The sequence below is a fragment of the Notechis scutatus genome, chromosome 2 (assembly GCF_049901735.1).
Source record: "Notechis scutatus isolate UNSWTSFEM ecotype Mainland chromosome 2, rNotScu1.2, whole genome shotgun sequence".
NCBI lineage: Eukaryota > Metazoa > Chordata > Lepidosauria > Squamata > Elapidae > Notechis > Notechis scutatus.
The window spans coordinates 2339645-2352468 of record NC_142010.1 but is presented as its reverse complement, the minus strand read 5'-3'; the positions used below and the strand labels follow the sequence as shown (position 1 = coordinate 2352468).

At 41.3% G+C, this 12824-nt stretch overlaps 1 protein-coding gene across 1 annotated transcript; it reads left to right on the top strand.

The window, feature by feature from the left end:
• The first annotated feature begins 758 nt into the window (after window positions 1-758).
• Window positions 759-12057, top strand: LOC113424592 (zinc finger protein RFP-like). Its single transcript, XM_087954251.1, has 8 exons — window positions 759-1003; window positions 1881-2402; window positions 3143-3238; window positions 3883-4113; window positions 5937-5959; window positions 6966-7084; window positions 10018-10056; window positions 11149-12057. The coding sequence occupies exons 2-8, from the start codon at window positions 1989-1991 to the stop codon at window positions 11220-11222; spliced, it is 996 nt and encodes a 331-aa protein (XP_087810377.1). The 5' UTR covers window positions 759-1003; window positions 1881-1988; the 3' UTR covers window positions 11223-12057.
• Window positions 12058-12824: the final 767 nt, after the last annotated feature.

Here is a 12824-nt window from a genome sequence, read left to right as displayed (position 1 = left end):
AACTTATATTTTTATTGTTTCCTAGTATGATTTGATTGCTTATTGGTATCCTATGACTATCACTGTGTTGTACCTTACGATTCTTGACAAATATATTTTATTTTTTCTTTAAGTACACTGAGAGCATATGCACCAAAGACAAATTCCTTGTGTGTCCAATCACACTTGGCCAATAAAGAATTCTATTATATTCTATTTCTATTCCTCCATTCCCTACATTCAGGCTGGAGGATTATACAAAAGACTTCTACAGAAACGATCCACTATCAGGGCACGGGGGTGAAGGGAAACAAACGTCTCACACAAGGGTTTGTCTAATTTACAAAAAATTGCAACCATGCTCAAAAATTACACAAGGGCTTGTCTAATTTACAAAAAATTGCAAGCACGCTCAAAAATTACTCCGCCTTCTTTTCAAACCCGTGGCGATCACATCCCCTTAATTTCTTCAGCCGCTCAGAAATGGGGGGGGGGGGGTTGCCCGCCAAAAGATGCCAACCGACGACTTTCCTTTACTGCAGAATCCGGGGCGCTCTCCGAATAGGCGGGATTTTACAAAACGAAAGCGGGAGAAAAGAATGGATCCCCATGGAACGCCGGTCTAAGAGGCTGCCGGCCAATCACAATGGTCGAATGAAAGGAAACTGAAGATTCCATTAGATGTAGCGCCGCCAATCTCGACCAATTAGCAATTGCCGAAAGAACTAACGAGAGAGGGGAAAGAAATAGAAAAGGGGCGAAGGGGGCGTAGCTCTTTTCCCATTGGAAGAAAAGATGATTGAAATACTAACTAGGTTCTCTTACAGAATCTACTAGAGAGGAGAGAAGAGGTTGAAAGCTGGTGGACGTGGCCGGTCGGGGATTGTGGTTCCGTGGTCTTATCGAAGCGTGGAGGATCCTTTCTTACACGCTCCCTGGAGCTGCTAAACGCGGCGGCACTCTCTTTGTCTAACGGAGTTTCCTAGCAGTTGCTTGTGTGAGCCCTCGTTGTAGCTTCTTTGGGGTAAGTCTGTAGTAGGATGGCGTCTATGGGTACCGAGAAGTAGTAGTTTGTGTGACCCTTGATGCGAAACTGGGTTATGCACCAACCATCTTCCACAACTGAGTATTCTCCGGTTGTGTTTTCCTAGAACCTCCATTATCCCCTGCTGGCACAGGTGAGGCACATCTGTCTCTCTTATTTTAATTCAGGAGTTCAATGCCGCTTACAGAACACTTCCCCCTCCCTCTCTTGTGAGGTAGGTTGGGCTGAGGGACCAATTGGCCCCAAATCCCCCCAGTTAGGTGAGCGTTGGTTTCCTTACTACCAGTATGATACCTTACTTCAGGGCTCTTCAAACCTGACGGCTTTAAGACTTGTGGACTTCAACTCCCAGAATTCCTCTTCCAGTCATGTTAGCTCAGGAATTCTGGGAGTCCACAAGTCTTAAACTTGCCAAGTTTGAAGACCCTTACCTTAGATACTATACTGCGGTTTGAAGGCATATATATTTATACTCTAGATAGCATAGGGTTTTTTTCTGCTTGGTTCTGACACTAGGAGTTAGGAAGCTAAGGGATATTCTTTCCTTTCTCTTCCCCGCTTTTTCCTGGAATTAGGGAGAAACTTCCTAACAGTGAGAACAAATAACCAGTGGAACAGCTTGCCTTCAGAAGTTGTAGGTGCTTCTTCACTGGACATTTTTAAGAAGAGACTGGGCAGCCACCTATCTGAAATGGTATAGGGTCTCCTGCTTGAGCAGGGGGTTGGACTAGAAGACCTCCAAGATCCCTTCCAGTTCTATTCTGAAACTAAGGACATTTTGGAGGGATGGAACATCTAAGATGGAACTCTCCCTCCTACCCAGTAGCTATTTTCTCTCTTCTTTTTCCTCATGCAGCTTACTTTCTGGTGGATCTGCTGCAGCTGTGCTTGCTAAAACTGCCCCTGGCTCTTGTGGAAACAGACCTCACACATTCAACTTTGCTTACTGTGAATTTCGGACGGCATGGCTACTGGGAACATTGGGAAGAAGCTGCAGTCAGAAATAACCTGCTTTGTGTGTTCGGAGTACCTCATACAACCGGTGACTCTTGACTGCGGGCACAACTTCTGCCATGCCTGCATTGTGAAGTGCTGGGCACAGATTTCCGATGGGACCTCTTGCCCTCAGTGCAGAGTAGCGGTTCCTCGGTTGAATTTTAAGCCAAACGGACAGCTGGCTAATGCTGTCCAGTTAATCAGGCAACTGAGTGATCAGGCAAAGCAGATGGCAAGGAGGAGCAAAACCTGTCAGGGACATGAGCCAGCCATGTCTTTCTGCAAAGATGATCTTGTCCCCATTTGCGTACATTGTGATGGATCCCAGGAACATGAGACTCATAATGTTATCTCCGTGGCACAAGCTGCTGAGGAGTATAAGGTGGGGGATTCAAAAAAAATATACTGTCAGTGTTCCAACTAACAAACTCCAAACCAATAAACTCGGAGACAAGCATTTTCTCAAAGTCCCATTTTATTAGGGTTGTCCTATTGGCACATCTGGGAAAACCCGAATCTGAGAGTTCCGGGTTTTCCCTTCCCAATAAAACAGGGGTCTTCAAACTCAACAGCTTTAAGGCTTGTGGACTTCAACTCCCAGAATTCTTCCTCCAGTCATGTTAGCTCAGGAATTCTGTGAGTTGAAGTCCACAAGTCTTAAACATGCAGAGTTTGAAGACCCTTGCAATAGAAAGTCAAAGATCCATCCCCTGCACCCACCAGTTCCATCACATGGCCCAATCAAACACGTCCCAACTAGGGACATTCCTTGAGTCACTCCTCTCCAGGTGCAGTGTGACATGTCCTTGACTTCTAGAAAAGAATGTTGTTGAGTCTAATCTTCCACCTCTCTCTGAAATTCCCCCTCCCATTTTCCCAGGCACAAAATATGGCAGCCTTGAAGCTTTGAAATAAAATATGGCTTCCAAGACTGACATATACGTTGGTTTCATAATAATACCAGTAACCTTCAGGAGCTTGAGTAGAGAATTTGGATATGGAATAAGAGAGCAAGACAGCATTTAGAAAAAAAGTGTCCCTACTGCTTTAAAACTCATCAGCCAGCTGTCCGCTTGCATGTTACTTCTTGCATTGGCTTCCATTTATTTGTTTCTCTTTCAGGATCAAATTTTAAGTTGCATTGAGAGTCTAAGGAAGGAGAAAGAAGTGATTAGGGAGCATCTCTCAGACACATATAAACAAAGTCAAGACCTGATTGTAGGTATTGCTACTATTGAGAAGTGAATAATCATGATATCCTGTTTTCAATACTATCATAAGATATACACGTGGCCTCAGGATTGAACCATGGGGCCCTTGATGCTCTCTGAGGTTGTTTGTTTGCTTACAAACAACTTGTATCCTACTAGCTTACATCAGTAGTGTCAGATTATGTTATTGTTACTTAGTTGGGTAATGAAACATCTGCAAGCAAACAACCATTACTGGGTTGTTGTTTTTAGCAAAGCAATATCTCTCAGTATATTGGCTGGAGTGAATGAGATATCTTCAAGTGACTGAACCCAGGTCTAATGATTAAATATAAGAATCAAGAATTTTCTGCTTCAGTCTTATCTTTGGTGCTAAAGGCAGAGTATTCCCAAGCTAATAGTTCCTTGTTAAATAGTTCCTTAGGTAAATAAGCTAAAATAAGCAGGTTTTGATTCCTCAATAACCTGTGTGAACAAGACCATCAAGTCAGCAGGTTAGATGTGCACAGGAGCTGAGTGTTATCAAACTGGACTGCGTAGTTAGAACATTGTATGAACCCAGCCAATGGTTGTTCTGTTGCAAGCGTCGTCCATTATTTTTAAGAATTAATAGATATGCTCACCTTCCTCTCAAAATCCTTTTTTCTACAGCAACTAGTTGGAGCGGAGGAAAAGAAAGTGGTGGATGGATTCAATCATCTGCGTCAACTTGTATTAGAACAAAGCACCTTTTGGCTTACTAAGGTTGAAGAAGTAAAGATGGAGATCACGTTGAAAACCAATGATCAGATGGCTGTAATCTCCAAGGAGCTGTTTGTTCTTGATTACATCATCCAGGACATGGTTGAGAAATGTGATCAGCCAGTCTTGGAATTCCTAGAGGTAAGAAATTTGGGACAGTAGGAGAGGGAGCTCTTGGACTCATTTTTCATGCTGGTTTGTTCCCTGATTATGGAATGAAAGTGATGCTAGTTAAATGTTGTTGCCGTTGTTACTGAGCTGGGAGAAGTGGCTTTCATGATAGAATACATCAACAATGAAGGACCCTGTCCCAAAGATGCTTTTTAAAGAGGCAACTGGACTTCTGACATTTTAAAAGACATTTTGCTTCTTATCCAAGAAGCTTCTTTAGTTTCTTGGATGAGAAGTGAAACATCTTTGAAGAAAAATCAGAAAGTCCAGATGCCTCTTGAAAAAAGCGCTTTTGGGACAATCGTGACTTGGATGACTGAGAATCTCCATCGACCAATGAAGGACCCCACTTTAAAAAAGAGGAATTTGATGTATGGGGGCTCATTCATTCATCCATCTTGGTAAGCACACACAGAATTTTGGGAATATGTTGTGCGTACTTTTACAAAATGGTAGCCCAAGTGAGATGAGTGCATAAGAAAGCAGGATATGAAGCAGGAAGCTTGGTAGATACCAACGAAGATATCTACAGACATGTGGTATCTTCAGGCAGCATGTTTAGCACACCTGCCTTGCTTTGAAGCTAGAGTCTTCACTTTTGGTGGAGTCTTACTCTAAATGATGGACCTAGGTCCAGTCTTTGGCATCTGCAGGTAAGATTATACATCTGGACAATGGCTTCCAGTGTTTAATTGGTAATAAACTAGATGGGCCAAATGGCTTGACCCATTCTTCCAAGAAGCATTGATAAGAAGCATGTCTGAAAGAGAAGATTCTATGCAGACCTATACAATCAATTGCATCTCCAGGGACTCTGCTAAATAGCAAGAAAGCATATTGTAACCAGATATTTATTCTACACCTAGGAATCATTTAGTTCTACATTTAGTCCACAGAATAAGTTCAAAAACATACCTAATATTAAAATTGTTTGGGTATATTTAAGAAAATGGATTCACCTTCATATATTTGATTTATGACCACAACTGAGCCCAAAATTTGTTGCTAAGCAAGACAGTTAAGTGAATTTTGCCCTGTTTTATGACCTTTCTTAAGTTAAGTGAATCACTACAGTTAATAACATGGTTGTTAAGTGAATCTGGCTTCCCCATTGACTTTGCTTATCAGAAAGTTGCAAAAGGTGATCATGCAACCATCATAAATACATGCCAGTTACCAAGTGACTGAATTTTGATCACATGACCACAAGAATACTGCAAAAATCATCAGTGTGAAAAATGGTCAAAGGTGACTCTTTTTCAGTGCCGTTATAACTTTTAATGGTCACTCAATGAATGGTTGTAAGTCAAGGACTACCTGTATTACTTTCTTACTCACTTGAATATTCAGGCTTCAGTCTGAAGATACAGGACAGAATCAGTGAGTTTTTTCTCTAGTTCCCAGTTGGTGTAACCCAATTTGCAGAATATGTTTAACCTATTTTTTCCCAATAACTTTTTATTTTACTTTTTAAAGTTTGAATATTGCCTTTCAAAATCTGGTTTCTCTAAAATGGCCACTGAATTTTCCTAGTCTTTATGGATGAAGAGTTTCAGTGTATTCATGTCCAAACTTTAAAGTATGCCTTTAGAATCTTAGATATGGAATCTGGGCATTGCTAAATATTATATATTGCTGAACTACAGTTCCTAGCAGTCTTTGTATGCTTAATGATGAGAGATATTAGTTGCTCTAGCCGTAACAACATTTAGAAGGCTTTTTAGCTATTAGCCCTGCTTTTAGAAGGATTTTGGACAAGTGAGTACTGATGGTTTCTTATTTTTTAATTTTAGAATGTTGGAAGCATCTTGGAATGGTAAGTTGATCTCCTTGAAATGGCCAGGTCAATATTTATTTTGTATGTGGATGGATAGATGGATGGATTGATGGATACATATTGAAAGCTGCCTGGTTTTCTGATATACAAAAAAATGACATACTTCATTTTAATATACCAATTCATCTACATGGGGTTATAATAAGCAAGTGCAACCAATTTGCTTACTTTGGAAATTGGGGTGAAAATGATTTGAAGTTAAATGGTTTGGTTGAGACAGAGGATATGTTGTTTTCAAAGAAAAGTAGTATGAATCAGAGTTGGATAGAAGCCTTGATACATATCACTATATAGCTTGGTGCACGAGGTATAGGCATCACAAAGATTAATTAAACTTATAGATTGAATAGTGCATTAAATATTCATGATTACATGAATAATGGTGCTCAATTAACATTTGCAAAGGCAACAATACCATAGTTACAAGTGGAATAGAAACTTGTATTTTTGGTCTTATTTTGGCCCATTTTTGCATATGGCTGTGATGGCTATTGAAAGTTGGGATGGCATTTGGTTTCCTAAAACTTGTAGCCCGTTTTTTTTTTTTTTCCTGGTTTCTGCACTCTATTATTGAATTTTGGCTCCCAACTGATTCTTAACAATATTTATCATTTTTATCATATGTAGGGAAAAGTCAGGTTGACTGATCCTGGTTTAGCAGGTCTTGTAAGATGCCACTTTTCATGAAGCCCCAGATGTACCTATGAAAATCCACCAAAATTCAGGATTACAAGATCTGGATTTGGGAATAATTGTATTTAATGCAGTATGGTTTCCCCAGTTGTGGCTTCTTTTCCTGCTTTATTTCTTCTATGCATCAAGGAAATGTATAGAGAGAAACTCTTCTGTCTCTCTGGAGAAATTTCTGGATTGGACATACTAAAACGAGATCTAAGTCTAACTCTAGTTTGTCCCTCACTTTTTAAGAAAGCTTCTGAGAATTACAGGCTGGATTGACAATTGACTATGGTCTATTTTTCTACAGCTATAAGGAGAAGAAGAAATTTGAAAATCCAGTGGTCTTTCCACCAGAGATTAAACATGAAATTTGGGGATTGCAGGACTTCAGTGCTTTTCTGCCTGCTGCTATGAAGCAATTTGAGGGTAATGGAAGGGCTTTGTCATACTTTAACTCGATGCCACAATTGGAAAGTCAATCATAGTTTACAAAATGGACTATACATACTCCCTAGGCTATTGTCCAATTCATATCTTTCCTCATTAACAATAATCTCAAAATAGTCAATTTCCTCTTGTTTGGGGATGAGACCATCTGTGGGAAGGGAGGAGCCTGTGTTGATTGAAGCAGAGAGGGAAGAGCTTAGAGCCTCTTCCACTGGTCTCATTCTGAATAATTCATTTACTTTTTTGGTCCTTTGATGTAGGGAAGCTTGTGTTTGTTGGGGAAGGAGAAAGTAAACCATTCTGATAGCACTGATAATGTTATCTAGTTTGGGTAGTGAAACGTCTGCAAGAAAACAACCAAGCTCACAGAGCACCAAGGACCTCTCATTTCAAAACTGAGTCACCAATATTGTCCTTTATTGGAAAAAAGTTCTGCTTATTGGCTAAAATGTGCCTCATTTAAAGCAACCAAAGCGCTATGAAGATGTGACATACATTCATTAAGCATGCAATCAACTATAGCAGGGGTGTCAAACTTGTATCGTCATGGTGTTATCATGTGATGTATCGCGACTTTTCCCCCCCTTCGTTACACCAGGCGTGGGCATGGCCAGCATGTGACACATCCAGCCCATGGGCTGTGAGTTTGACAGCCACTATAATACACTGCTCAAAAAAATAAAGGGAACACAAAAATAAGACATCTTAGATCTGAATGAATGAAATATTCTTATTAAATACTTTATTCGTTACATAGTTGAATGTGCTGACAACAAAATCACACAAAAATTATCAATGGAAATCAAATTTAGCAACCCATGGAGGTCTGGATTTGGAGTTACACAAAATTAAAGTGGAAAAAAACACTACAGGCTGATCCAACTTTGATGTAATGTCCTTAAAACAAGTCAAAATGAGGCTCAGTAGTGTGTGTGGCCTCCACGTGCCTGTATGACCTCCCTACAACACCTGGGCATGCTCCTGATGAGGTGGCGGATGGTCTCCTGAGGGATCTCCTCCCACACCTGGACTAAAGCATCCCCCAACTCCTGGACAGTCTGTGGTGCAATGTGGCGTTGGTGGATGGAGCGAGACATGATGTCCCAGATGTGCTCAATTGGATTCAGGTCTGGGGAATGGGCGGGCTAGTCCATAGCATCAATGCCTTCATCTTGCAGGAACTGCTGACACACTCCAGCCACATGAGGTCTAGCATTGTTGTGCATTAGGAGGAACCCAGGGCCAACCGCCCCAGCATGTGGTCTCACAAGGGGTCTGAGGATCTCATCTCAGTACCTAATGGTAGTCAGGCTACTTCTGGCAAGCACATGGAGGGCTGTGCGGCCCCCTAAAGAAATGCCACCCCACACCATTACTGACCCACTGCTAAACCGGTCATGCTGGAGGATGTTGCAGGCAGCAGAACGTTCTCCATGGCGTCTCCAGACCCTGCACGACTGTCACATGTGCTCAGTGTGAACCTGCTTTCATCTGTGAAGAGCACCACCAGTGGCGAATTTGCCAATCTTGGTGTTCTCTGGCAAATGCCAAACATCCTGCACGGTGTTGGGCTGTAAGCACAACCCCCACCTGTGGACGTCGGGCCCTCATACTACCCTCATGGAGTCTGTTTCTGACCGTTTGAGCAGCCACATGCACATTTGTGGCCCACTGGAGGTCATTTTGCAGTACTCTGGCAGTGCTCCTCCTGTCCCTCCTTGCACAAAGGCGGAGGTAGCGGTCCTGATGCTGGGTTGTTGCCCTCCTACAGTCTCCTCCACGTCTCCTGATGTACTGGCCTGTCTCCTGGTAGCACCTCCATGCTCTGGACACTACGCTGACAGACACAGCAAACCTTCTTGCCACAGCTCGCATTGATGTAGCATCCTGGATGAGCTGCACTACCTGAGCCACTTGTGTGGGTTGTAGACTCTGTCTCATGCTACCACTAGAGTGAAAGCACCACCAGCATTCAAAAGTGACCAAACCCTCAGCCAGAAAGCATAGGAACTGAGGAAGTGGTCTGTGGTCACCACCTGCAGAACCACTCCTTTATTGGGGATGTCTTGCTAACTGCCTATGCTTTCCTCCTGTTGTCTATTCCATTTGCACAACAGCACATGAAATTGATTGTCAATCAGTGTTGCTACGTAAGTGGACAGTTTGATTTCACAGAAGTGTGATTGACTTGGAGTTACATTGTGTTGTTTAAGTGTTGTTCCCTTTATTTTTTTGAGCAGTGTATATACTGGGCTTCCAGTATATTAGCTGCTTGCTGAGAAGCCCTGGTCAAAAAAAAAAGCAGAATGTGCCTTATGCTCCTTTGGCTCATAACATTATACAATGTCTACCCCTTTATGTTTGTAAATTACAGCATGGCAGCAAATGTTTTTCATTCAATAGGTTTGATGGTTTTTCTGGGTGACCTCATTACTTAATCCCATCAGGTCAGCATGGCAGCTCTATTATCTTTGAGATATGATCAGTAAACATAAACAATGTGGTTTACTGGGCCACTGGTCCCTTTCTGATTCTTCACTGTTTTGCCACTCAAGATCAATTCAGCTTTTTGTAAATGTTTTTGTTACAGGGACACTTTAAGCTATTGGAGGGGGAAGGCATCTGATAGGATTGGTAGCGAATGCAGCTCATATGTATGGAATGGGGCAGCAACTTTTAGTACCACACTGGTGTGGCCAGTGTGAGATAGTAGTGAAGAAGCTGGACTCAAACAGGTCCATAGAAGGTCCCTGAATGATTTGGGTCAGTGTTACTTTTTCACTGTCTGCCCAACTTATTGTGAGGGGTAATTTTATAGCTGGAAATAAAAACCCAACAACCAGCAGAGGCAGTATATACTGTGCTGCCCTAGGATACGAATCTAATACATGTTTTTCTTATTCATTTCCAAGAAACCCTGGAATCCGGATATCAGCTGAAGAAACAAAATGGTACATATCTGGGGTTTGTAGACATCAAATGGACATTAAGGGGGCAGTGCCCATTTTTCTTGTAGGCAGTTGAGGCTATTTTAATACAACTTTTAGAAAGTGGCATTATGGGTTTTTAAAAGGGACCTTGGAGGTCTTCTAGTCCACCTCCCTGCTCAAGCAGGAGACCCTATATCATTTCTAACAAGTGGTTGTGTTGTCTCTTCTTGAAAGCCTCCAGTGATAAAGCACTGAATGGAGAGGCTGACTGCCACTAAAGGTTTAATATGTTCTTTTCAAGAAGAGGGCAAGGGGAAGGATTTATTGAAAAGGGAGTTGGCAAAAAGACCATTAGTGGAGAGTAAGGGAAAAACCTGATTCCAATTTTGGGGTGATAAAGTTTTTAAGAAAGGATTCCCAGGAGGACATGGAATACAACAGAAGCCAGTGAATAACTATTGAATTATGGGTTATGTATGGCCCAGGTTTATTCTGTTGGTGACCTTTTAAGATCTTATTTGATTTCACTATACTGTTCATTGAAAGTTGTTTATAGAGAAGCCCTCCAAGGATTTTCTCCCAAGAATTGCAAACTGGTTTGTCCACAAGGGATTACAAATCTCACAAAATACTGAAGTTTGCTCTGGAGAAGGAAGACCTATCACATTAAAATACAAACCATCAATCTTCTGAAATACTACCTGGTGGCAGCCTTTGAACATTTGTGGATTCACTTGCTTGGGAAAAGAGCAGGTGTGCCAAAACACTAAGATAAGAGACAGGGAGTATGAGCTAGACAAGAGAGTGAAGACCGAGATAAAATACATGTGCCTTAAGTTGAGTTCAGGTCCTAGTTATAATAATTGTTTTCTTGCCAACACTGCAAAATGCTTTGCCATTACTTTCCTTCTGGATGTGTTGTTGACTTCGCAGTTTTTTCTTCAACCCTGAGATTTCATGGTGTTCTCCTAGCACTAGCAGGTTTAACCCTGCTTAATTTTGCCACTACGTTTTTTTTTTGTTTTTTTTTGAGAAGCAACCTCTAAATCTTCCAAATCTATGTTCTTTCATGCCTGAAGTTGGGCTTATTTTTTTTACCCTTTCCTCTTGCAGAAAATACCACCTTGGAGCCAGACCCAAGTCAAGAGAAACGCTTGAGGCTAGAGGAGACCTGTCAAGATCCATGAAAGATTTGGAAGGCAGATGACTTCTGAGGAGTCACAGTAGGATGTCTGCAATGTAGATTTTCAAGAGCTTTGGTGAAGGGAAAAGGCCTTGTTTGGAATGAAAGGCTGGTGCAATTTCCAGCTGGAAAAATCAAGGAAATACAATTGTGTGTTAATTCTCAGGGAAATCTTTTAAATCTATTTACCTTCTCCAGAACTTCATTTTCTAGAGGCCTTTTATCCCTTCTCCTGATTTCCACTTCTCTTTCCACCTTTTCTTCTTCAAGGCCAAGCAGCCTCTGATCTTCCTTCAAAGCATCTGTGTGTGGAGGAGGTAAAAAAGGTCACGATAGCAGCCATGACTATACAATTGAAGGCCCATTCCTTTGTGTGTGTGTGCTCAGTGTGACCCATGTAAAAAAGGATGGGACTCCCAATTCTATGGTTGTGGTGGCCATCTTCACTTTTTGACCCCTCTTGCAAATGCCCCTGCTTTCATTTCAGCTTCCTTCCCTAAACAGGTTTATTCATGGAGATGTTGCAGCTAAATGTGGCCTGAATAAAATTATAGATTTGGATCTGGGCATCTATTACATGTTCCTTGATGGGATCCCTCATCAATGAAGAGTTTCTCAAAATATTCTTTGTTAAGGGAGAGCATCCTGACATGGAGAAAGGAAATGATTTCACTTGCAGTCAACTCAAGTGAAAAATGGGACACAGTAGTTCTTTTAAAATGTACTAATTTGTCTTGGATGTTCCTTTTCGAAAAACCTTGATTTTTATTTGTTTTTAGTATGGCTTTAATAAACTGTATTTTAAACTGAAAATAAACTATATACTACCTAACACATAATTATAATGGATTGCAAATAAGGTATAATCATTGGTACCTTCTAGATCCACTGTTGTGGGAATCACTGTTGTGATGAGCAGATATTTCAATGGCTTTGTGAAATGCAGTATTAATTATTTGGAGACATAAAGATATCAGGTTGGAATGGACCTTGAAGGTTTGCTAGTCCAACCATCCCCCCACGGTAGAACTTTTCATAACCATCCTGGAAAAATAGCTGTTCAGCCTTTGAAAATCTGTAGTGACAGAATAACAGAATAGCAGAATAATATATTTGGAAGTGACTTTGGAGGTTTTCTAGTCCAACGCCCTGCTCAAGCAGGAAACCCTATACAATTTCAGATAAATGGCTGTCCAATCTCTTCTTAAAAACCTCCAGAGACAGAGCATCCACAACTTCTGGAGGCAAGTTGTTCCACTGATGGTTATGTCAGGGAATTCCTCAACGGTTCTAGGTTGCTTCTCTCCTTGATTAGTTTCCATCCATTGCTTCTTGTCCTGCCCTCAGGTGCTTTGGAGAATAGCTTGATCCCATTTTTTGTGTGTGGCAGCCCCCAAGATATTGGAACATTAAGTCTTTCTTTTTATTAAACTAGACTCCAGTGCTTATTATCATTTCAGCTTATCTTGGTATATCCGCCCCCCCCCCGGGGCTGATGAGCATTTTAAAATCTTCTGTACATCCATTTTCATTTCCTCAGAGGGCCTCTGGGTCCAACAATGCTGTTAGAAATAGATGATGGTAGATGTGATATTTTGTTTTTGTT